This window comes from Pseudomyrmex gracilis, unplaced genomic scaffold (assembly GCF_002006095.1).
Source record: "Pseudomyrmex gracilis isolate BER0280 unplaced genomic scaffold, ASM200609v1 scaffold_45, whole genome shotgun sequence".
Lineage (NCBI taxonomy): Eukaryota > Metazoa > Arthropoda > Insecta > Hymenoptera > Formicidae > Pseudomyrmex > Pseudomyrmex gracilis.
The window spans coordinates 110,362-134,652 of record NW_018020629.1 but is presented as its reverse complement, the minus strand read 5'-3'; the positions used below and the strand labels follow the sequence as shown (position 1 = coordinate 134,652).

Sequence of the window (24,291 nt, the reverse complement as noted above, 5' to 3'; positions counted from 1 at the left end):
TTAAGTTACAATGTAATTTTATTTTGTTAAATTATTGAGAGACAAAATTACATATGTTACACGCAGTCTTTTTCCGAAACGAATTTAATCAAGCCACAATGCGTATATCCGAGCAAGTTTTGAATGTTTCCTGATGTCCGCAACCCATTTTGCCCTTTCCATCTTCGCACACGCCCCAGTTGTTTCCGGCAACATATTCCCATCTAAAAATAATTTTAATATCTCTGAAGACAATCGTGTTTGTTACAAATTATACAATCCATATATATGTTACACATTAATTTCAAAATACAGATTGATTTTGTTGTTCAATCATCATCATCTTCATATAAATTTTGTTTCGCAGTCTCAAGTGTTCTACATCCCTAAGCGACGTGTGTAGATCTTCTTTACCTGAGAACACAGTGCTCGCAAGTAAGATCCGGAGGTAGAATGCCAGTGATCGTGTAATCTCCGCTGTCGGTGCTGGGTAGCACGTATTTGTAGCTGCCGTTCGACAACTTAAGCGGATACTTGGCGAAGCACTCCTCGGTTTCCGCGCCATTGTTTTCGCTCAGAGGGCAAATAAAGAATTGCACGTGACCCTTGTGATTTACGGTAATTCTGGCCACTAACTCGATCTCATCTCCCGCTTTGTAGCTGTAAAAAAACACGCGGAGCATGTGCATCTCTTATATCAAAAAAAGATTACGCTCAAGTATAGTATACAAGCACGAGAAATGTCTCTTCGAAATAATGCATAAATCAATTTACGTTTTCACGATAGTGCCAGTTCCGTATTCTCCGCCGTGTTCATTTGGCCTGGGCGGCGGCAAGGAAAAGTCATCGCCGCAGAGGCCGCATTTGCCATTTCGTATGTGTACCTATGCGTAATTACATTAATTGATTGAGAACAATTGTCACATGTATATTTATATATATTTTAAAATAAATTTGACAATTTTTCAGATTATTTTGTATTTTTTCATCTGGTGCAGAGAGAGAGAGACTTACAAATAAACCGCCGCAGTAGTTGCCGTCGTCGTCGTAATTGCGGGGTGTGTTGAATCCTTTTCTCCAAGCGCTTCCTCTGTTCACGGGTTCCATGAGCATCCCATGTCCGCAGGTCTCCTTGAGATAAAAGATCGTCAGGGCGCAAACGAGCAACAGCTTAGCGTGGGCCATGGTAACAAAATCCGATCGTCGTCTTCAATTTTCGTACTAACCCTCGGGTTAAACGTTAAGGTCAAATGGAACCTCTTAGCCGAAATTACTTGCTTTTATAACAGCGTTGTTTATCAAATGATAAGGATTTAATACAATTACGGATTTTTTTTTTAATAAGAAGATGAGCGACGTTTTAAAGCGATATATCGCAAGAACATCTTCGGCTCATTTGTCGCGGGACCTTGATTCCCTTACGCTTCATTTATCAATTGCACGATCGTATTGTGATTGCGCATCACACGCAGATAATAAAATATAATTATTATCTACTTGATGCGCGCCAGATGTAGACATCAAAACCAGTCTCCGATAATTCGAAACATTATCTTGCCATTAAAAAACTGTGAATTGTCTGAAAATACATTTGTTGACTTTTTATTTTGAACATCTGTTCTCTTTTACGCGGTTTGCGCTCCGGTTCGATTTTCGTGCGTAAAGTTTCGGCTTTCGTTCGATATGTGACGTCGTGTCTTGTTTATAAAAGTCTTTCTTCGTCAAAGTGTAAAAACAAAAGCGTAGATATAACAACTGAAAAAAAAATGTAAATCACTCAAACAATTATGATGATATTAATGTACAATATTAATATTTTCGATTACACACATGGAGAAACGACAAAAAAAAACATCAAGTTAAAAGTAACATTTTTGAATATATTTATTTATTTTTATTTTACATCGTACGAATCAGCGTACATTGAAATAAAATCGATATCTTTTATAATAAATAAATATTATACATAAATACTTAAAATTTTTTAAATGGAAATCATCGGTCTTGATAGTTCCGGATAATTCCGGTGGCGCTAGAAATGTCTGATCACTCGGAATAGATAGAGGTTTGCTGGTCTCTTGACGTTCCGTACACCAGTAAAGTGTTTGTGGAATTCATAGAATTTATCTTTATTATATGTCATTATCTGTGTGTGGCAGACGATACGCGTATTGCGTCGGATTTTCTCGAACGGGAATCTCCTTGTTTATGGGATTTTGTCGAATGCGAATAGGACAATTTTTGTTGAAGCGTCTTTAATTTCGTCGGGATAATGGAAAAGCAGCCGTTAAAAGCATCCGATAAACCGCCGCCCTACTCAGTTGCAGTAGGTTCTGTTCCTACGTCCGCAAGTACGTTTGTGTGTAGACCAGGTTAAATTTCAAATTAGATATCGTTTAAAAAGTTGGCGTTTCTTTTTTTTCGTACGGTGATGTCTTACACTTGACATCGTGGCACGGCAACTGCTCATTAATGATTTCTGAATATAAACATTGTCTACAATCTGATGTTTTAATCGCAGTTTAATCAATGATTTAATCAATTTTTCAAACGAAAAATTGATCGATTGCACAATCGTGCGATTTTACAATTGCAGAACAAAAAACAATGTTTATATTCTAGCGTTACTATAAATTATTGAAAAAGTTTGTTAATAATTTTATGCAATTTACTGTATCAAGGTGCACCCAATGTGGAATACACATCGTGGCAGCCACCTCCCGGGTATTATCCTAATAACGCTAACAATGCTGGAACTCACATCCCGTCATATGGTTCTACACAACAGTCTACAACTGTTATCGTTCCGGAAATTATCATAGTTGGCGCCTGTCCTGCCTGCAGAGTACGCAATATAGTTTTTACTCATTTGTGTTATCTTTTTCCATGTTTCACTGAAAAGTGATTTCTAATAATTTAAATTTGTACAAAATACAGGTAGGAGTGATGGAAGATGATTATTCATGCCTCGGCCTGCTCTGTGCGATTCTCTTCTTTCCCGTTGGGATTCTTTGTTGTTTGCTGATGAAGACGAGACGTTGCTCAAATTGTGGAGCCTACTTCGGTTGAGTTACTGGAAGAGCAAGTACTGCTTTCAAAGTGCATATCAAGAATTACCTCTTGAGTAAATGACAGAAAAAGTGACATTAAAAAAAACAATGAATAGAAGGCATGATAAGAAACGCGTTTGAAATAAAATTATTTTTATAGAACAGTTGTAAACCCCGTGAGTATAAAAAAGCGTTTAAGATTAGATAGAAAAATAGGAACCAAACTCTGATCTTTTATAAGATGTAATAGTTCGAAATAGGAGCGTAAGTTTATACACAATGTTGCTTGTTTTAAAACAAATGTTTGTTAAATGTAGTCACTTGTATTTTTTTTTGTTTTTTTTTTTTTTGTTTTTTTTAAGTAATTGAGATTCTATTTGTTTCCGTGACAATATGTAACATGCCTTGTCAGTAATTTGTAAAATGTTAAATTTTAGAATATTACAAATAATATTTTTCTATATCTGTAAGTAAACAGATATTTATATCCGTAGATACCTCTACATGTGCGTATATAAAATTTCTGGTTTACTATGTATTCTCAGGAATAAAAACTGTAAATACAACGAAATAAGATGAGAGAAGAAAGAATATCAATAGAAATTGTTAGTTTTAACTTTTTAATTTTAAACTTTTTCATGATCGAGATTATCTCACTTCTCTTGTGATTATTCTTGTTACATTGATAAACTGATTAAATATAATGTATTGTCTATGTTTTTATAAACAATTTCAGAGAAAGTGACTCGTGCCGTACATACGTCATCCATAGTCAACAATCGAAAAACTTTTAAATTTAAATTTTTAGTTCGTTAAATTTTTTTGACCCTAATTAATACAGTAAATAGTAATATTTTAATGTTTATATACACATCTACATATAATTTTTCTTAATTTGTTGGTTGCTCGATATTATCTTTTTTTTTTTTTCACATGAAAGCGTGTGACAGGTATAACTTTAAGAGAGAAACAAATGGAATGCACAACAACCAATGGAACAATATCTTACTGTACACTTTTGGCATTATTCCATTTAACACACACACATCATATTACATTAATTTTATATTAATGAATATCTTCTGGATTGAACATTCCCTGCAAACAAGAAACACAGCCGATAAGAATTCATATAAAAATAACAATTTTTGAAAATGAAAACCAAGTTAATTTGCTTGTGACTGAAACATTGTATGTCAAGTGTACCTTAGCACGTCTCAGGATGGAATCTTTGCTGGCGTCGTACGGGTGATCTTTGCTCGGAATTTCCAGCACTGCAGGTATCGGTTGAGTGTGACTGTCGATCACATGACGAATCATCTCGGCTACCTAAGAAACAAAACATTGTCCGAACTGAGATTTAGGAAGTACAGGTAAAGCATAAATTATTTTATTGATCTTTTTTTACTAGGTTTCCGACCGTCGTCAGAAGAACTGAAAAATTGACAATGAAATGCAAATAATTTGCTTTTAATTTTTCTCACGTAACAAACAGTTTCTTATGAGAATTTAGTATCACATTTGAACACTTACATTTTGATTGATGAGAATGATGTCGATGTCATCACGTTTGATAAATCGTTTGAATGTGTCTTCTATCTCACTTACTGGTGTGTCTGCAAAAATCGTCGTTTCATAATATTAATTTTATAACAAAATTTGAATGACAATGATTAATTATTTTTTTCACTTTAAATATTTCACAGATTATTTGTTGCACATATAATTTTTTTCTATATTATTCACCGTTCAGTCATCTATACTGTTCCATTTCGGTATATTCACATTTTATATTTACAGAACATATTATTTATTGACTATCACACGTACTTTTGTCAACGACCATAAAATTCGGCTGGCGATGCTTGTTGATCTCTCCGACTCCACCCAGCAAAAAGCCCACGCAAGTATCCTACGATAACATCTATCATTTAACAATCCTTGTTACGCTAATTTGTCAATAGTCATAACGAATTATTAAATTTTTTTTTTTTTATGAAGTATGCACGTATTTTTCAACTGGATCGATGTAATCGCGTTTTTGTAACGCAATTCACTGAGAGCGAATTAAATTGTTTGCTTGTTTTTATTTTTCTAATTAATTTTTCCCCTCGAAAGTGACAGCTCAAAACCGAACAATAAAGAGATTTGTGATATTGTGTAAATACATGAATGTAAAGTTCTTCACGCACCTCGTCACCGATCACCGCCAAAAGTTTTCCCTTTCCCGCGGAGTGAAGCGCCATTATGAGAGCGAAAAGATGCGGACAAATCGGACTTTTCACACAAAGATTCGATCGTCGTCAATCTCGCGGGACGGGAATCACGGGGCTCTCTTCTCGCGCATCAGCTGACGTGAGCCACGCCACGAGCGTCACGTGCCGTTCAAGGGTGTAAACTTGAAGAAAAAAAAAGACACTTCAACGCCATCTCTGACGACATCAACGAACATCATCTCTCGTATATCTCGCGATCTTTCCTTCTGTCGGCACACGCCTTTAAATCGCACAGTTATGTACACATACACAACATATGTATCTGGTGTATGTTGAAGAGAATACGTTGCATGATGCAAGCGTGTATGTACGAGCGCACGTGTTCGGAGAAGAAACGGGGAGATAATTGTTTGCGGCTTGTTTAATGTGGCAACAACAAGAGACAAGCGTATCCTTAGTAAATTGATCTAATACAGCAAGTTACACGCGAAGTGAAAGGGATAAGTGGCGAGTACGCAAAGTGAATGGTTGCATCTTGAGCGATTAAATCTTCACAGCAGGTTAAAAATATCTACATTTTATTTTTTATATAAATTTTCTATTCGTCATTCGATGCATTCATTTGATGCAATTTTCTGTAGATTCATCATCTTTTCGCGCATTTTAAATTTTATTGTTAAATAAAACGTATGCTGATATTTATTGTTTTATACACATAATTTGTTGAAATATTAAAATTTTGTTATGTTTATCAATATTATTACGCACAGTACGTGTAAAAATTTTTTTTCATATTATAGAGTCATTGAATATCTCATGTATTGTTTTGCAACTTGTCACATAAGTGGTGTTTTATGGAATGATATTATTTGTATATTTTTTCAGATGATGCAACATCTATTGTACATGAGCATCATCAGATACTGTCTGCGTCTCGCTTTCACAAATCATTGTCTATGACAACCTTTTTGTCACGTTAATAGCAACATCTAGCGAATTTATTTAGAGAAGATTGTATTATATAATTGTTTCTATCTCTTGAGAGGAGCTAATATAAGTACCTTCTGTGAAGGAGTCGTTTATAAGTAAAAATGGTGAGGGAAGCGTTGGACGAAATCAGGGAAATGATAAACTCGGACGACGACGGGTCCGTTCCGTCGCCGTGCGACGATCGACACAAACATCCGGAAAAAGTGCAGATGAAAAAACAGTTGGGACTTTTGGAAGGAGTGGCCATTATATTGGGGATTATATTCGGATCCGGTACGTCTTTCGTGAATCGAGAAACTTTGATTCTTTAACTATAAAGTTTTCTCTTTTTTTACAGACGTTTGTATTGGAAATGAATGTTATGTATCAACTAAAATGCGAAGTTTTACGGAAACAAAATAGAACTGTTTTGTATTCGCAGGTATCTTTATCTCACCGAAGGGAGTGATACAAGAGGTGGGCAGTGTCGGAGCATCCCTCATTATATGGGTTTTGTGCGGTTTGCTGTCTATGATCGGCGCTCTGTGCTACGCGGAATTGGGTACCAGTATACTTCGGAGCGGAGGCGATTACGCTTACATTCACGAGGCTTTCGGCGAGCTGCCTTCGTTTCTGTATTTGTGGGCCGCTAACTTAATTTTCGTGTAAGTAAATTATATAAGATAATATCAGAGGATCTCAACACAGAATCGTATTAATTGCGAGAGCATTGCAAAAGATGTGTTCCGCCGTTATTTGCAGACCTACAACAAATGCTATCATGGCGTTGACTTTTGCTCAGTATATCGTGGAGCCGTTTTTTACCACTTGCGCAACACCCGACGACGGTGTGCGACTAATTGCTGCACTGACTTTATGTAAGACTTCGGTATCTATACGCGTATAAAAAAAAAAAATAAAAAAACAGATTACACTAAGTTTATAAGTTGTAAACTATTTATAGTCTCTCTGTATTTTTAAAAACAGGTTTGCTTACTTTTATCAATTGCTACGGTGTGAAAGAGACTTCAATAATGCAAAATATATTTATGTACGCGAAAGTCGCGGCGTTGGTGATTATTATTATAACTGGATTGGTCTGGATCTGCTCGGGTAAGTCTCGCGATAAATGTTTTGTTGTTGTTGACGTTTACTTTTTATATACTTTGCACTTCATACAACACAGTTTATTGTGTCAATTATTAGGTCACACGGAGAACTTTGAGAATAGTTTCGAGAACACGAATGTCGATCCCGGAAAAATCGCCGTGGCTTTTTATTCCGGCATATTTTCTTACTCGGGATGGAACTATTTGAACTTCATGACGGAGGAATTGAAAAATCCCTATGTGTAAGTTTCTCTGATGAATAATTTATTCGTTTTTTCTAAATGTTGTTAATATAAAAATAATATTATATTCTTCGCCAGAATCAAGTTATTAATAGAATTGATTAATAAGTGATTAATCATATATTGAACTGAAAGAAGAACTTAACTTTCGTTCCTAACAGAAATTTACCACGCGCGATTTACATATCACTGCCGTTGGTGACTTTGATATATGTTATGGCAAATATCGCTTATCTGGCGGTTTTAACACCGTCTGCTATGATCGCTTCCAGTGCCATTGCTGTGGTAAGCAATAATTCACATTTGAGCACGATCTATTAAATCTAAGTAGTTACGTTAAAGCAGTATGTACAAAATTCAATGTTTCTTTTTTGTTTTTTTTTTTATACATATAAGACTTTTGGCAATCGGCTTCTGGGCGTTATGGCTTGGATAATACCCGTAATGGTAGCTGTGTCCGCCTTCGGCGGGTTAAGTGTTCACATCATGACTTCATCCAGAATGTGCTTTGTCGGTGCCAGAAACGGACATTTTCCTTCGATGCTGAGCCACATCAATGTGTCTAAATTCACGCCTACACCTGCCTTGGTATTTCTGGTGCGAATCCTGATTTTGTTTTCAAGACTTCTAATTTGTCACAAGAAAACTGCAAAATTTCATGTTACACTTGCGTTTTGAAATTTGTTTTTTTACGTAACGCATTTTTGAATCATCTTTTAACACTTGCAGTGCATTTTGTCTTTGCTGATGCTGTACACGAGCGACATCTTTAAACTGATCACGTACTGCAGCATAGTAGAGTCTTTTTTTATCATGATCTCTGTGGCTGGAATCTTGTGGTTGCGTTACAAAAAACCCAACATGGAACGACCGATCAAAGTATGTATCGTGTCTCATATATAATAAATTTGTCAATTAACACATATCTATTTGTCAGAGTCTCTAATGAAAATTCTTTTTTCAGATACCTTTAGCGATACCAATAGTGTTCGTCGCGTTGTGCGCTTTTCTGGTTGTTCTGCCGTGTTTGGTAAGGATAGAGGAAGTTCTCATGGGGCTTTTGATCACTCTGTCTGGCGTACCCGCTTACTTCGTCGGCGTCGCTTGGAAAAACAAACCCAACTGGTTTCAGAAATATAACGGTAATTCGTAATTCTCGCAAATGCGATTTGGTTTTGTTCGAAATTCAAAAAGTATAAGTTTAATCGGTGCGTTATATATTTTGCGTTGTGTGTTTGCAGTTAAACTTACCCATATCGTGCAGAAAATATTTCTATCTGCGAGAGAAGAACGAGAAATCGATTAACCGAATGTGGAAATATCCATATCACGACTGAATGAACGGATTTGAATAGTCGGTGAGGTTTCAGTGATGTACTTACGTATCTCTGAGAAATACTTAAGTACATTTAAGAATTCTTTATGAAAGTAAAGAAACTTCGCGCGTCGCGGCTTACTTAAAGCCAAAAAAATGCTGTTACATCGAGAGATGCATTGTGAGTGTTCGGTGTTTTCCCTTTGAATTTATACGTAAGCGTATTTTCTAAGGGAACGCAAACTAATTGCTTCTTTGTAATAAAAAGTCATTGACAATATACGTTTAATAATATAAATATATATATATATTTCTTAAATATCGGAATTTTTCCGATTGAATTCAAAGTTGTTTAATGGACACCATTATTGCACTTTGCGATGTATAGTATTCTCTTTAAGAAAAGAATTATGATCTTTTTTTCTTTTCAAAAAAAAAAAAAAGATCAGGTAGATCTGAAAGTTGCATTTTATCGTTTTCACTGGTTGCCAAAGGAATGTCTTTCGTGTGTTTAGTATTATTAATATTCTTTTTTTTTATTATTATTAAATTAATATATATATATATACGTATAATTTATTAACAATCTATTATATATAATTTATTAACCATCTATTGTGTTAAAAAACCGATTATATTATTTCTGTTTGATCGATCGATTGCATTAAATAATTGGAGAATTGAAAAATGCTGTGTGCTTTTCATATATTTTTGAATTTTAGAAATTTGTATATTTTGATAAAATTATATATTACTGTGTATCATATATATATAAGCAATTTGTGATGATCTAAAGCCAACAAGTTCCTGAACCAAATCCGAAAAGATCCAATAAACCTGTTCGACACCTTTGACTATGTAACCATAGACTGCTGGTTGATGCTCTCGATGCTGCAGCGAAGATTAATAGTGCCTCTGTTGCCTAAGTGGCAGGAAAGAGCAATGAAGTTTTTTTTTTTTAAATAAACGGAGACGTTCGAAGGCGAAAAACATTGGCGACGTTCAGCAGAACGCAATCGTTTGAAGCTGCTTTTGCAACTCTTTTTCTTTGACATGGTTATTCTTGTAGATTCTGTCGAATCTTCAAAACCAAAGACCTTGTTAAATAAAAAAAAGTTGCAAATGCAACATAAACGTTCTGCTGAACGCGACCATTGTGAAAATAGTAGAGGATAACCGGCAGTTCGTGTAAACAAGAATCTCAAACGAAAGTGCGCGCGATTCTGATCTTATAACGTTACATTTTTATACTTGCAAGACGCGTGATAGAACAAAACATGAAGACTCTCGATATGCGAGAGAAATCCTCAAGTCACCTCAAAAAGTATTTCGAACTCATGATCCGACATCACTGAAAGATACATTTATTTGAGATATATTTTGAATTAAATAATAAAATATACGCGAACATATACCACCTGGTCCGCTATATCACTTGCGCAATCAAGTGTCTAAGATCTCGTGTGTGCGTCCTTCATCTATCTATTTTAAAAGTAAGTGTGTAAACTTTTATAGTAAACACTTTTATGTTATTTATTGCAGGATAAATTTATTTTTTTCATATAATTAACAATTACAACTTCTGATTCTAGAAAAAATGGATGTAATTTTGAAAATCCGTGTAGAGAGAATCTGTGGCGCTACGGCCTGTAGCAAGGTGAGCGTACTTCCCCAGAGGTGCCTAGTTCGCAATGGGCTGATACACCAGGCTCTCGTCGGAGGTGGAAAACACCATCAATGGACGGTAGGTAAATTCCGCTCACCTACCGCGGTGCACTTCACCTCCGGCCTCAGCACAGATCAGGACGAAAGAGTAAGAGAGAGAAGAAGAAAGAGAGAGCTAGAGCCGACCAGTCGATCGGTTGCCGTGTGGTGTTACGTGTGTGCTTTCAGTTCAACAGTGTGTCTCCGACGCGGTCTTTCGCGATCCTTTCCCGTGTCCTCTCTCTTTCTCTCTTTTTCCTCCTCCCTCCACCTGTCACACATTTACCCACACACGAAGTAGACCATTCTCTCTTTTTCTCTCTCTCTCCTCCTTGTCGCGCTGTCCAAGACTTTAAACCTCGTTCCAGTTGCTGGTTTGTTGTGAGCACCGCAGTTCGTCGAAGTGGAGAACACGGATTTGAATTTCCCTTCCTGACTCATCTCTCTGGACTTCTTTCTTATTTGATCCGACGCACACAGTCAGTGGATGAACGAGCGCGTTCGTGGATACACGTATATATATATGACTGTGCGAAAGAATGCGGTAGGATGCGCATCCAGAAAAGATGCTTCCTGCTAGGACTCTGCCTCCTAGGCGGGGTCGCCCTTTCTTTGACCGCCGATACCGAAGTGCGGATTACTACGACACCCGGTAAGTTTTCTCGCTTCAAGGGTAAATCTGCGATTTTAGAAGAAGAAAAAAAAACGAGTCGTCTCTCCTTGCCGCGATTACCGCGAGAAGCAACTTCCGCCGATAAGTTCAATAAGGAAAATTGTTTCAATACGCACGAGTGTACGTATATGTTTGTTAATTCATCATTAAAAACCGTTCTGCGAATATATAAAAACACGAAGTTTTTACTTTCACGCGCGTTTAAAGAAACGGCAATAATTTGCAACGGCGGGAACATTTCGTCGATTAACAAAATTTAAATTTGTAAAAAAAAAAAAACAACAAAATTTATAGAACGTGCGCGCCAACACCTCTTGTGCGAGCAATTTTCTAAATCTCTGGTCCTCGCGTACAACGAAACCCAACGCACATATGTTTGAAGATATCGAAAAACTTACGGGGGACCAACGTTCCGATGTGAAATTTGACTTGCAAGAATTCGATCGCCACTTGGAATTTCCCAGCGCTACTTCGAAAGAAGATGAATATGTATGTGTCAGGCGCATTGTGGCGACAGAAAGAAATCAGGTTGTGAGAAGTGTCGCGAAGAGAAGTCGCTTGAACACACACACGCACATCGCGCGCGATTACATATGTATATATATATATATATATATATATAGATATATATATATTGTAACTTTTACTTTTAATGCAAAATACTCTTCTCGCGAGCGCATTTGAGAGCGCGCGACTACGCGCGGCGGATTAGGAATTCGCGGGATCGTCGAATCAACATTTATAAAATTAATGATGGGACACCGCGTCGCAATAACGACGAAGTCACATGCAACGTGTTCGTGTGCGCCCGGGCCTCTTTCTGGATCGCTGATTTCAGATAGTTTTGTACCGGCTTTCCCCACCTTCTTCCCTTTCACATCACTTGTGCGAATGCCGTTACTCGTCTACTAAACACATCTTGATTCCGTTACGCTTGGTGACCCAATCAAAAAGGCGATATTAGTGTGTACAATTGTTGTTTCATCCGTCCGCATATATATATCGTTTTTTTTTTTTTTTTGCGATACCGTGTGTGCAACGCAAAATAAAATCTATTTTGCGTTACCGCATATAATCCGAATTTCACGATGGAGAAGCAACGCGATGAAGCAACAACACCGACTGTTGTTGTGCGTCCGCTGCTGTTTCTCTTGTATTGGGAACAGTGTGATGATGTGATTCCTATCTTATACTAATTATGTTTCTTATATTATCGCGCAAAAAAGAAACTGTACGTAACATAAATATCTTCTTTTTTTTGTAAGTGATCAGACGTCAATAATTTTTTGTTCGTTCTATTTTAATTTATTTATTTAACACACATACGCCGAGAATGAGTGTGAAAGTCACACTACTGTGACAATTTATAGTGTGCACACGCGCCCGCATTTTTTAAATCAAAAATCGCTTGGAAAACTTTGTAATTAGGTTTTGCTAAATTTTCGATTCGTTATCGCAACCGCATATTAAAACCGGCTTTAACTCGGCTCGGCACGTTTTGGTTCGAGAAGGAAAGAGAAATCACATTTACAGTTTTTTTTTTTTTTGTTGAATCTCATTTTCTCATTTCATATTATCGTTTCCGATATAAAATTGCCCGAGTTTGCCAGACTCGAGCAATTTGAACGATAAATTTTAAAAAACAAAATTTCACCAGGTCTGTGCATGACACAGACTCGAGAATTGTCGAATATATCATTCGTTTCGTGTTTTTCGTAGATACGAACGGTGAAAATACCGTAAACGTGCAGCCTCTTAGCGCGGAATGGCGGAATAATGACACGACAGAACCGAAGAGTGCGTACCCGACGAAAGAGGCCGATATTAAGGTCACGACCGAGGCGAAGAAAAAACCCGTGATAGATTTCAAGATAAAGAGCGATCAGAAGTATCAGAAACCCGTCGTCAAAGACGACGACTCGAGAAGAGTCGTCGTCGTCGCGGATAACGACGCTCCGTCGTCATCTCCGATCTTATCCGCGACGACGCCGATGAAGCCGCAAGTCTCGACGACGACGACGAAACCCACGGACTTCGCTAATGTAACAGTGCCGTTTCTTCTTCGCGGCGAACCGATCGTTTCTCTGAGGAAGTCAATGCCTTCGATGAGCAACGTCACCATTCGGGACACGATTAACAGCACGAAAGTGACGAAGGAGACGCGAGGCAGGGCCTTAAATATCTCCGCTCCGGAGCCGATAAATTCACTGAACGCCAATATAACGGATCTCAGTGACGTCAGCATGGACGAGGACGACAAAGAAGTCGAAGGTGAGAGCGAAGGTGCAAATGCTTAAATTACTTTTGTAATTTGATAATTATTGATGCCGCGCACGCGAGAATGAAATAAAATGCGCGCGATGTTATTCATACAGATTGTACGAGATCCGATAAGAATTAAATTAATGATGATGATGATGACGATGGTAGAGAATAGAAACGTGGGAGAACGCGCGAGAGCTCTGTTATCTCTTATTATTTCCAGGTGGTGAATACGTCGCGTCCCACAACGAAACCGCGGCGGTGAACATCTCTTCGACGTTGCTCCCGAAAGTGTGCGTCCACGAGAACCGCACTTATTCGACGGGCGAGAGGATCGTGCGAGGTTGCGAGGAGAATTGCGTTTGTACCGAAAACGGAATTGCAAATTGTCAGCCGTTGTGCGCTCTACCATACGTCAGAGCTGACGAGGAGATCCAGGATTCCAAGTGTCAGAAAAAGCCAATCCTCGACAATCCTTGTTGCGCTTTTCTTTCGTGCGTCACAGATTCGGGTACGTTTCTTCATACACGTTTATATATATACTATAAGGGAGAGAAAGTGAAGAGAGACGTCTTCTTATACTGTGCAAAAAATTCGCTTAAAAAAACGTAACTGTTCGCGATGTAGATACCGAACCGGATGAGATGTGCACGTTCAACAACAGAACGATAGCCAGAGGGCAAAAGGTCGAGGACGGTTGCTCCAGAGTGTGCGTTTGTGAGGCCGGCGGCTATTTGAAGTGCGAACCCAGATGTCCGCCAAACGAGACCTCCGCTCTGGTCGGTCAGCATGATCGCTGCGTCATATTGTCCGATCCCAGGTACGATTCTCATTGGCTTGAAGTTATAAACGCGAATTGAAACCCTCGAGAGGAAATCGTTTGTTTAAATCCTGAGCTGTGAGTGCTTTGCTTCTTTAGGGATTCCTGTTGCCCCATCACGCTCTGCGACGTTACCTTGAGCGACTTCGAGATCAAATCAGAAAATTCCACCGATTTAAGTGTAAATTTGTTGGACGTGAAGGTTTTAAACTCGACGGCGATTAAATTGAAGTTGTCCGCGAAGAATCCTCAAAACGTCACCATAGAAATCTCGCAAAGCAATTCGCATCACTTGTGGACGCCTCAGAGACCCGACAAAGGTAGTTAAGCTTCATTATTTTAGACAAATAGATATTTGTTTTACGGAGTTTCTTACATACAGTGTTTTTTTTCTTAACAAAATTTTCACTTTTTTGAAGTGAAGAAGAAGAGAAACATTTTCTTGAGAGAATTCTGCGAAAAATTTTTTTTGCGAGAATCAGAAAGACACTTATTATTTTTTGCAGACGGTGTGATTGCGAATTTGGAACCCGCGCATACGTATTACGTTCGTGTGGTGGAAGGAAGTCGCGCCGGACCGGCTATACAGGTGGTGCTGCCGGCGGAGATAGTGAAGGCAAATATTTCTGAGAAAGCGCCCGACAAAAATTCGTGCAATTACAAAGGAAAGTCGTACAAAATCGGAACTGAGTGGTACGACGGGTGTGTCTTCTTTTGTGTTTGCGCGGAGAGCGGCGTAGCCGAATGCCGCACGATAGAGTGTCCCACGGATGTCGGACTGGATTCGCTGGATCCAAATTGTTTAGATTGGGAGACGATCCCGGCGAATCCGAAACCACCGCATTGCTGTCCGCAGGTACAGCGCGTGTTCGATTCGACTTTCTTCTAGGATTGTAATTTTAACGAGCATTTATTCTTTTATGACAATATCTCTAAACTCTTAGATTCAAGATAGTAAGTAAGTTATTTTCCGAAATAATAACGTCATTGTTAACTCTCTTTTAGGAAGCACGGTGTAGAAACAATGGCTCCTGCGAGTACGAAGGCGTCACGTACAACAACTGGAGCGAAATACCGTCGAACGTCACCGGTTGCGAGAAACGTTGCGTTTGCGAAATGGGCAACGTATCTTGTCAAAATCTTTGCAAACCCGTGCCGACCTCGCCATCAAATTTGCCGTGTCCTCCTCATCAAGCGATACTGACACACTCACCTTATAATTCATGTTGTTTGCAGTGGACCTGCCAAATGCCGCCGCACATAGGTAAATAGAACAGTCAGAGATGGAAACACACACACACACACACACATACACTGTACAAAACATTCTAATTCTTTTAACTCTTAAGGATGCACGTAATATTTGGGATTGTACGACGTAGTGTTATATTTTTAACCTTTCCTCCCTTTTTTATATCAAAATAAGAAATCGGACAACTCAATATTTTCAAATTTATTTTCTTATTTCGGTTGAAGTAATTACAATCTGAATTATACACGTGTCTCGTGTTTCTTAATCGCATTATTACGTTTCATCTGACCTTGTTGACGTGTCACATCGTGTTAACGGAGCTTTAAGTATCCCCCTCGGTTTACACATATGGTTTACATACTTGTCAATCTCTTTATTCTCCCCTTACTGTACATATTTCATGTTGAAAAAACAAAAGGTGCAATAACCGAAAGCTGTAAATCATGCTTCATGTAGCCATGGCTGCGCTGGGAAGAATGTTGAATGTTATTGGATCTCGCTGTAAATATATGCATGGACTTTGGACAATTCGTGGACCGGTAACTGACAATTTCTGTGACAATGGACTTTACTTATTGCAGGAGCGAACACGACGACCGCGTACCGCGGCCCCTTAGCCACAGACACGTTCGATCGGCAAACGATTGACAGTATCAAAAGACCAAATAACAAGTCGGAAACGCCCAGCCAGGAACCGGAGCGTGGCACTTTCTCTTTATCGGAAGACCCGAAAGTCTATAAGACCCAAACTGACTCTGCTACTTATGATTATCCTCACTATCCCATGGATCCAGGACATCCGACAATTCCTTACACCGGACCGTACAATCCCGACTTCGTGTTCAATCACTCCGTCACGGAGGACGTTTTCCATTTGAACGCTCACTCCGAAAAGCCGTTATCGATTCCAAATATGTCCAAGGACAAATCGAAATCGAAGTCCGACGCTAAAAAACCTGTGGAGTTGCTAAAACCTCACAAAGAAATAACTGACCATTATTTTCCTGGTCCGTTAGCTCTCGATAGATTTCCCTATAAAGCCACTTCGATGTTTTCGGATCCTGCCAACGAGACTCATTACGTTCCAGGAGTAATGGATTCGAATAAAATAATTTCTCAAAAAAATCATTCGATCGATCGGCCTCAGTTTGTTTCTTTGAATCCTCATTCGGACATGTCAAACTTAGGATTCTCACTCGCGCCTAACAACGAAGGAAACATTTCTCCACTCGGTATCAATTCGCAATCCAATTCCGCAATCGGACCTTTTCATCGAGATTCAATTCCTCTGAAATCCGACTCGATCGATCCGAACGTAATTCTGCCTGCAATTTCGAAGAAGAAAACCACGTCAAATGTGCCTTTTGCGGAAAAATCAAAACCGCCTCCCCCTATGACGCTGGATCGTCCAAAACAGGATCAGAAAACCGGTCCCGAAACTTCGCCGGAGCAGCTGTATCTCTTGAATTTGCAACATCCCGATCTGATTAATCTCGATCATATTCCTTCCCAAAATCCGACTATGTACGAGCAAATTCCTGATCAGAAACAGTCGCTGAAGAACCGAGTGCAATCTTATTTCGGAACGTCCCCTTCCGCGTCGAAAAAGACAACGAAACCCCAAATCTTCGCGCAGAAGAATCCAAACGGACAGACCACTTATCACGTTTACACGCCCGACATTCCGAACACTCCGCAGCAGATCGAGGAACTGTTAGCGCACATTGAGCAACACGATTCCAATCCCGGACCCTTCCAACACTATCCCGAACAATCAGCCATACCTCATAATGTACCGAACGAACCGGCGTCCACTCTGCCGCTTCACATAGACGCTCACATACCACATTCAGGACTTACCCACCCATTCGCAGCACAAACGCCCAATCAGTCAGGTTCGTTTCTGATTACCAGAAGAGATAACGCACATCATATATATATATATATTTTAACAGCGATAACAGTCGCGTTTGAAGCAAACAGGCTGACATTCCTCATGTTTGCAAACTAAAATATTTTTCCATTATCAATATTTATTCGATGTCACATATATATACATATAAATTAATCGAGAGAGGAATAAAGTTATTATCCGATGCATCTCTAAAGAGTACAAATTACAAATTACAAAAATCCTTTAATCGAACATTATTTTTTTTTTTTTTTTTTTTTTACGTTTAGTTATACATCAAGGAAAAATCATTTAAAATATATATTCTCGAAAGATTCATGTCTCTTACACATATGTACTCTTAATTTCAATAAAGAGAAGTTACCAAATTTCTCGCTATTATCGTTGCAGTGCAACGATAGTAAATACACTATATGTATCTGTATATTACAGGTTTGGATCATAATATCATACCTCCAGGCTTCTCATTATCCGGATTTCCAGCTCCTCCGACTTCCTCCAATGAAGTTACGATACAAACGCTCGAAGCATTGAACGAGACCACAGTTCGGCTGGTGTTCACTGTACCTCAGGTCCTGGTGGGATTGCACGGAAGAGTGGAGCTACGTTACACCAGTAATATGACGTACGTATGTAGTTTAAATATCGTCTGTTTTGCGCGCGGAGATCTTATTTTAAATTTTTATAAATCGAGTTCTCGAACAAGTTCGCGAGAACAGTGCGTTTTGTCAAGTCTTCGTCTGCGACAATTTGTCAATGTTCGCTCTTGACGTCTCATCAGAATCTTTTGTCCTACAGAAATATCGACTCGTCCACGTGGAAAGCGCAAGTGTTCGCTCCTCCTGACGATCTGATCGCTACACCTCAACTCGAGTTCGAGTTGGGTGATTTGAAGCCGATGACCGACTACAACATGAAGATCACGGTTAAACTGAAGGATCTAGCCAATAGCCCGAGCAGTAAGATTTACAGTGTGCGCACGTTAGAGAAACACGAGGAAGTCACGACTTTGCCGCCGCAAATAGCGATTAACGCCGAGCTCAGAATAGCGGAGACGAACTCGACCTGGGTCAATGTTATGTGGAAGAAATTCACGGAATATGAGTTGCAATTTATAGACGGTGTTCAGTTGTGGTATAAGGAACGCGACGGTAAAGTTTACGCAACAACCCCGCTGATTCATCGCGCTGTAACGAATTATATAATCGAGAATCTGAAACCGTCAACCACATACGAAATTGTAATCTACTTTATACCGTTCCCGGGACAATTGACGGAATTAATCAGCGAGAAAACGGTAAGATGTTTCAAATTATCGTCCAAGTGATTTGATCTCGTGTATGTGTATAAATTGTGTGATCGCGTTTCAACCTATTGTAGATTCAAGTGACCACATCCGTAGAGCCGGATCCGTATTCCTTCGACGTGAAGGTCGAGATCAAGACCGTCAAATCGACAGACGTCGAGGTTGCGTGGAGCGGAGTTCCCTATCCGGAAGACAAATATGTGAACATCTACCGAGCAATTTATCAAAGCGACACTGGCAAGGAGGATACCAGCACGTTCAAGATCGCCAAGAGAGACTCTCACACCAAGACTGTAATAAGCGATCTCAAACCTGGCACTAGATATCGACTGTGGCTCGAGATATATCTGACGAATGGCAGAATAAAAAAGAGCAATGTTCAGGACTTCGTTACCAAACCCGGCATCCTCTTGCAAGACAGCGCGTCCCACCAAGGTAAACAATATAATTTTCAGATAGATGATTTTTCTCGATCACTTTTGTGTCTTTCATCATGGTGCTGTTTTGTGATTTTGTTAGAAAACACAATTTTTGTAATTCGTTTTCAGCCGGAAAATACGCGTCACTGCCTCTTTACGAAGCGGATTATTACAATCCTCTGGTGATAGTGGCCATCGTGGCCTCGCTTGCAATATTGTCCACTCTGATCTTACTACTGATGCTGATGAAGAGACGAACGAGCAGCAAAGCCGACATATCCCCGCGTAAAACGTCCTCGGCGTACGACAATCCTTCCTACAAGGTAGAATTACAACAAGAGACTATGGGTAATTTGTTGTTATTATTTCTTTTTCTTAGTTTGAAATGTAAAACATTTCGATCGTTCAGAAATACTCTCACGTGTAATGAACGTTTTGTTTCTTAGACCTGTGAGGACGCGGTCACGATATCCAACGGTAGAAATAAACAGGCAACGGATCACGAAATGACCACCATCAGCTCGAACATCAAGGAAACTGCCCGAGATTCTATATAATTTATTAAGTATGTATTTATTTATACATATATTTCCTCTCTTAGATGTGGAATTATCTTAAGCGTTCAATCGAATCCGTCCTGTATCCTTGTGTTCAATTACAATACGGGGAAGATGCATTATTTTTATACGATATCAGAAAAAATTCTCAAGTTATTAAAATACATATATATATAAATATTTTTAGATAGGTCTTATAATTGTGTATAAAACTTTTAAGATCGAGAGATTAACAATAATGTTTTAGCGCATTAAGGACATGTATATAGTATTGTTATGTACCATTTCAATATTGCATGAAGTACATGTATGTACATACACACACATACACACGCACATACATACGTATTCTCTCGTATATTACCGTAAAATCGACAACAACTACTACTAGCCTAATTATTATCCCATCCGTTTGTATAACTTAGAAGTAACAGATAAAACCAAATTTTATTACTTTATAACAACAAAAATGTAAAATTCTAAATAAATTAAATGTACTACAGTAAGTGTAATACAGTAAATTTAATACGTGACACCTTAGTTTTCTCTCACTGTATTTCTTCTTGTGCATTTACACACGCGCAGTTAAATTTTAAACTTGTTTATTGTTCTTGTTTGTACTCTGTCTCAGATTAAAATTTGTTTCAATGAGATTTTTATAAATTTTCTAAAGGAGGTTTGTGTGAAATAAAACTACTAAAAGTGTGTACTTATACAACAGATTGACATGAGAGAGATAAAAGAAACAAACTATAAAAAAGGTCTGCTTCAGAAAGTTAATCTTTATTAGTAACAGTGGTGTGTATAAAAATATAGAAATTTACATACATATATATATTGCACTCAATATTTTATTTTTTTTTATTTTTGTTTTACACTATATTTACGAAAACTTTTCTTTATATAAACACTACTCCGGAACGTAAGGAGAAAAAATGAGTTTACAAATCTTGTTTAGTATTACAACTATGTACATAACTGTAATATTACATGAGTATATTGTTAATATATTGTACGTAAAATTGTTACAAGTCCTATACATAGAGAGAAGCGGCGAGTATTGTCTTACAAATTGTTTTAAAAGTACTTTTTCAAAGTGTCTTCCATATCAAACGGGGTGGTAGTCGGAGCGAATCTCTCTACCACTTTGCCATTTTTGTCGACGATGAACTTGGTGAAATTCCATTTGATATCGTTGGTGAGAAGACCCTCCTTTTGCGTCTTCAGCCATTTGTACAGCGGATGAGCGTTGTCGCCGTTCACGTCAATCTTCTCGAACATGTCGAAAGTGACGTTGTACTGCTTCACGAAGTTTTGAATCTCTTCGGACGTGCCCGGTTCCTGTCCGGCAAATTGATTCGAGGGAAACGCGAGGATTCTCAAACCCTTGGACTCGCTGTACTTGTCGTACAGTTCCTGTAGCTGCTTGTAATTCGTTTCCGTTAATCCGCAGTAACTGGCGACGTTGACGATGATCAACGTGTGGCCGCGATAATTCTTCAACGGCACGTCCTTGCCCGTGATGTCGTTCGCGTGAAAATCGTAGAACGATTTAGCCGATTGCCAATCGGTGTCCTGATTGAATTCCGACGCCGGTGTGGAACAGTTTTCGTCCTTTTCTCCGCAATCTTGCGCGAAGGATGTCGCGACGAGCAGACACACAAATACGAATTCTACGAAAAACACGAAAGAAAAAAATCGTACAAATCCGCATCTCATCGTGATGACTAATGATGTCATCGTCGCGTGTGATAATATAATCAATTATAATATCATCGCGCAATACTCCATTTTTTCTTAATATGATTTCTGCGCAATTTCAACACAAAAGGATAATTTTATACAAGAGAATAACCGAAAAAACACAAAACTTACATAAAGCAAATTGAATATTGCACTTTGTACCTCTATATCGCATACGTGTGTGTTTATCGTGCCTGGCGCGAGATGTGTGCAAAATTTTTTATAATACTCATCTTTTCGATAATTTCTAAAAATTCATGACGAAATCTGCCGAAGATAAACAAATCGTACATTCGCTCTTTTCATATTTTTCTCCAATCCAGCACTTAATCTTTTATATTGAAACAAAAATGATTTGCAAAATAAAATTATTCGTTATCGGTTTTATTGGGAAAATTACGTACATTCTTGTGAAATTGAGTGATTCGAATATTAATTGAAATTGATTTTGTTTCTACTATTTTGTTTATAACGACACGAATTTGCGAGTTTTTGAAGATTCTTGAAGAAAACTACAATAAAAGATTGACAAAAAAATTTCAATAATACTCACGCAACATTTTGTCGACTCCGCAGTTCCAGAACAAGTGGTCGAGAAGATTTCCGATTACGAAATAACGATTCGAATCTATTAGTCACAGGTGGACGTGTGTGTACATATAGAGACTAATCAGAGAGAACAATATCTTATATGTATATATATATATGTGTGTATGTATATACCGCGCAGCTCTCTCAGAGACGTTTGACGGTCCGGGACAAAAGTGTTAGTAGCTTCTAGGAATACGCTCGTTATATACCGGTTTCTCTTCTTGCATCCTGGAACCTTGAGGAAACATTGAACTTTGTCCTTGAAAACAACCGATCAACAGACACGTACAATAGAAAACGTGCACGTGTATGCGTCGTGTCTTATTGTTTATCACGAACGACTTTCTGTCCCGAACGTTCTTAGGATTTACCGAGCTTTAGTTCGTACACGCGGCGCAGCCAACGACTGAGAAAAGTGTAGCTGAGAGACAGTAGCGTATAAATATATATCTGTATAACGGCAACAGTTTTGGCATCTCTGACTCTGGAAGTTATATTTTTTTTAAACTCACACACACACACACACACACACACATCTTCAGCCAGTTTTTTTGTACACGTTATTTGCACGTGATATATATTTTTTTTTTTTTTGTTTTCCGAGTTTTTTATTTTATTCTATTATTATGTCACGTGAATTTAATTTCATTTTAATTCTATTTTTCGAAATTGAAATATCAATAGACAGTATTTTAATTTATATTAAAATATATCGTTTTTTTTTTATTTTATATATTTTGTAACATATTTTCTGCCAAATAAGATTTTTGTCGTATAAAATTGTTTTCACGTCTCATTAATTTCAACTCTTTTTTCAACGCGTCATCTCATCTCACATTGCTCGACTCTTTCGAATATTTGAACAATTTCTTTCGATCGGTTTCACGAAGGGGAGACAAAAAAAAACGCCTTTTTTCAAAACTAGTTAAGCACGTTAGTGAGCGCGAGACTAAACGCCATGTTTACGAACTTACCCAGCCGAGTCCCGGGCCGACTTCTGTCGGCAAAACTGAAAATTGCAACTAATTCGCGGCGCAACTGGTAACCGCGGACAACAAAAAGTTTCACAATGTAATCGCAACATTAACGACCGACAGCCGTGCAATGTGCAAACGAGACACATTGTGCGAGCGAATAGAAAGAGAACGCGCGAAAATGGGCAAAAACGAAGGGAAGTGAAAATTTACGAAAGAAGATGACGCGAAGTCGCACGATTTATTTGATTCGCGCGCTAATTCGATCCGAGATTTCAAAACGCGCGATCGAGTTTGCGTCAGTTCGGCTTCCATTTTTTTGCGATAGATAGCGCGTCGCTTCGAACGGTCTTTCGATATGCGGAGAATCGAAATATCGAGATTCTCGAAGTTCGAACGGTCTGGTACGTATAACCGGTCTCGAGAAACTGCGTTCTATGTTTTTCTTGGATTTTCTTTTTACTTAGAAATTAATTATTTAATCTTACGCGATTAATTAATTAATTAATTACTCACAACTAAAAGGAAACGATGTTGTTTGCGCAGGTCACGCAATCTCATCCTGGATATCAGATTTTTTTCGTTTCTCGCTAGAGAGCGATAACACACACGTGCCGGACTTAAAATTTTCACATGGAAGTAAATTGAATGAATGATAACAAAAGAATCACACACGGGAGCGAGAGCAACAAAATCGTATAACGAAGCAAACGAGAAAAACGTGGAAGCGGGCGTGCGAAAAATCGCAATCGGCTCTGATGTGTGTAACACAGATGTACGAGTAAACAGATAGTTGCAGGCGAACTCATCCGAACATTTATTCGAGAAATTACAATCAGGCCTCTCTAAAATTAATTTATCGAGAGCGAAAGACAATCTTCTCGGATTTTTTTTCGTCTCTCTCTCTCTCTCTCTTTCTCTTTCGTACAGATCTTTCTTCTTTTTTAATCGACACTCTCGTTGTTCCAACAACATGAGACCGATCGTTACACGTTTTGTTCGCTTTCTATAAAATAATAATAATAATAATGCGGTCAGTCTGGGGCGGAAATGTGCGAAGCGGGGACAGAGATTAGCTTTAGAGGGGCCTAACGCGTATTTCGTGCTACATGTTTTCGTCCAAATGCAATTCAGTTAATTAGCAAGAGAAAACAGGAAACTTCGAGTAGTAATACATTTTTTTTTTTTTTTTTTTTTT

General features: G+C 38.4%; 6 protein-coding genes across 10 annotated transcripts; 3 read left to right on the top strand and 3 right to left on the bottom strand.

Annotated features, from left to right (window-relative positions):
* LOC109853200 lies at positions 1–1,253 on the bottom strand. The gene is made up of 4 exons (XM_020425075.1): positions 994–1,253; positions 754–863; positions 394–639; positions 1–203 (listed from the first exon to the last, which is right to left on the bottom strand). The coding sequence occupies exons 1-4, from the start codon at positions 1,162–1,164 to the stop codon at positions 89–91; spliced, it is 642 nt and encodes a 213-aa protein (XP_020280664.1). The 5' UTR covers positions 1,165–1,253; the 3' UTR covers positions 1–88.
* An 829-nt stretch (positions 1,254–2,082) lies between these two features.
* Positions 2,083–3,622, top strand: LOC109853225 (brain protein I3). The gene is made up of 3 exons (XM_020425117.1): positions 2,083–2,330; positions 2,661–2,824; positions 2,917–3,622. The coding sequence occupies exons 1-3, from the start codon at positions 2,252–2,254 to the stop codon at positions 3,046–3,048; spliced, it is 375 nt and encodes a 124-aa protein (XP_020280706.1). The 5' UTR covers positions 2,083–2,251; the 3' UTR covers positions 3,049–3,622.
* A 324-nt stretch (positions 3,623–3,946) lies between these two features.
* Positions 3,947–5,375, bottom strand: LOC109853226 (V-type proton ATPase subunit F 1). Its single transcript, XM_020425118.1, has 5 exons — positions 5,222–5,375; positions 4,860–4,941; positions 4,563–4,645; positions 4,236–4,358; positions 3,947–4,127 (listed from the first exon to the last, which is right to left on the bottom strand). The coding sequence occupies exons 1-5, from the start codon at positions 5,273–5,275 to the stop codon at positions 4,098–4,100; spliced, it is 372 nt and encodes a 123-aa protein (XP_020280707.1). The 5' UTR covers positions 5,276–5,375; the 3' UTR covers positions 3,947–4,097.
* A 107-nt stretch (positions 5,376–5,482) lies between these two features.
* LOC109853222 (Y+L amino acid transporter 2) lies at positions 5,483–9,545 on the top strand. 2 transcript variants are annotated; one of them, XM_020425114.1, is made up of 11 exons: positions 5,483–5,805; positions 6,318–6,508; positions 6,657–6,879; positions 6,977–7,092; positions 7,202–7,327; positions 7,421–7,565; positions 7,727–7,850; positions 7,962–8,162; positions 8,295–8,444; positions 8,530–8,707; positions 8,807–9,545. In XM_020425114.1, exons 2-11 carry the CDS (start codon positions 6,337–6,339, stop codon positions 8,869–8,871), a joined length of 1,500 nt encoding a protein of 499 aa, XP_020280703.1. In that variant the 5' UTR covers positions 5,483–5,805; positions 6,318–6,336; the 3' UTR covers positions 8,872–9,545. The 2 variants fall into 2 exon arrangements, with proteins under 2 accessions (XP_020280703.1, XP_020280702.1); XM_020425113.1 differs by having other exon boundaries at positions 6,131–6,508.
* A 1,062-nt stretch (positions 9,546–10,607) lies between these two features.
* On the top strand, positions 10,608–19,966 carry LOC109853221 (putative epidermal cell surface receptor). 3 transcript variants are annotated; one of them, XM_020425112.1, is made up of 14 exons: positions 10,608–10,624; positions 10,953–11,236; positions 12,977–13,540; positions 13,743–14,030; positions 14,147–14,339; positions 14,439–14,659; positions 14,846–15,195; positions 15,345–15,603; positions 16,173–17,486; positions 17,936–18,128; positions 18,302–18,800; positions 18,884–19,244; positions 19,358–19,551; positions 19,675–19,966. In XM_020425112.1, exons 2-14 carry the CDS (start codon positions 11,134–11,136, stop codon positions 19,783–19,785), a joined length of 4,650 nt encoding a protein of 1,549 aa, XP_020280701.1. In that variant the 5' UTR covers positions 10,608–10,624; positions 10,953–11,133; the 3' UTR covers positions 19,786–19,966. The 3 variants fall into 3 exon arrangements, with proteins under 3 accessions (XP_020280701.1, XP_020280700.1, XP_020280699.1); XM_020425111.1 differs by lacking the exon at positions 10,608–10,624 and having other exon boundaries at positions 10,647–11,236; positions 12,977–13,528; XM_020425110.1 differs by lacking the exon at positions 10,608–10,624 and having other exon boundaries at positions 11,051–11,236; positions 19,358–19,576; positions 19,675–19,768.
* A 652-nt stretch (positions 19,967–20,618) lies between these two features.
* Positions 20,619–22,495, bottom strand: LOC109853223 (probable phospholipid hydroperoxide glutathione peroxidase). Of its 2 annotated transcripts, XM_020425116.1 has the most exons (3): positions 22,252–22,495; positions 22,082–22,156; positions 20,619–21,458 (listed from the first exon to the last, which is right to left on the bottom strand). In XM_020425116.1, the coding sequence occupies exons 2-3, from the start codon at positions 22,086–22,088 to the stop codon at positions 20,863–20,865; spliced, it is 603 nt and encodes a 200-aa protein (XP_020280705.1). In that variant the 5' UTR covers positions 22,089–22,156; positions 22,252–22,495; the 3' UTR covers positions 20,619–20,862. The 2 variants fall into 2 exon arrangements, with proteins under 2 accessions (XP_020280705.1, XP_020280704.1); XM_020425115.1 differs by having other exon boundaries at positions 22,082–22,495.
* Between the last annotated feature and the right edge of the window lie 1,796 nt (positions 22,496–24,291).

Bases quoted from the DNA above. Each gene is read 5' to 3' on its own strand.
- LOC109853200 (XM_020425075.1), bottom strand. From the start codon at position 1,164: ATGGCCCACGCTAAGCTGTTGCTCGTTTGCGCCCTGACGATCTTTTAT. The intron at 640-753 runs GTAAATTGATTT...GTTTTTTTACAG, and splicing joins ACTGGCACTATCGTGAAAAC to CTACAAAGCGGGAGATGAGA. The intron at 204-393 runs GTAAAGAAGATC...AATTATTTTTAG, and splicing joins TGCGAGCACTGTGTTCTCAG to ATGGGAATATGTTGCCGGAA.
- LOC109853225 (XM_020425117.1), top strand. From the start codon at position 2,252: ATGGAAAAGCAGCCGTTAAAAGCATCCGATAAACCGCCGCCCTACTCA. The intron at 2,331-2,660 runs GTACGTTTGTGT...TACTGTATCAAG, and splicing joins TTCTGTTCCTACGTCCGCAA to GTGCACCCAATGTGGAATAC. The intron at 2,825-2,916 runs GTACGCAATATA...TACAAAATACAG, and splicing joins GCGCCTGTCCTGCCTGCAGA to GTAGGAGTGATGGAAGATGA.
- LOC109853226 (XM_020425118.1), bottom strand. From the start codon at position 5,275: ATGGCGCTTCACTCCGCGGGAAAGGGAAAACTTTTGGCGGTGATCGGT. The intron at 4,359-4,562 runs GTAAGTGTTCAA...TTTGTTTCTTAG, and splicing joins TCATTCTCATCAATCAAAAT to GTAGCCGAGATGATTCGTCA. The intron at 4,128-4,235 runs GTACACTTGACA...TCTTGTTTGCAG, and splicing joins CCATCCTGAGACGTGCTAAG to GGAATGTTCAATCCAGAAGA.
- LOC109853222 (XM_020425114.1), top strand. From the start codon at position 6,337: ATGGTGAGGGAAGCGTTGGACGAAATCAGGGAAATGATAAACTCGGAC. The intron at 6,509-6,656 runs GTACGTCTTTCG...TTGTATTCGCAG, and splicing joins GGGGATTATATTCGGATCCG to GTATCTTTATCTCACCGAAG. The intron at 7,328-7,420 runs GTAAGTCTCGCG...GTCAATTATTAG, and splicing joins ATTGGTCTGGATCTGCTCGG to GTCACACGGAGAACTTTGAG.
- LOC109853221 (XM_020425112.1), top strand. From the start codon at position 11,134: ATGCGCATCCAGAAAAGATGCTTCCTGCTAGGACTCTGCCTCCTAGGC. The intron at 17,487-17,935 runs GTTCGTTTCTGA...TGTATATTACAG, and splicing joins ACAAACGCCCAATCAGTCAG to GTTTGGATCATAATATCATA. The intron at 19,245-19,357 runs GTAAACAATATA...ATTCGTTTTCAG, and splicing joins AGACAGCGCGTCCCACCAAG to CCGGAAAATACGCGTCACTG.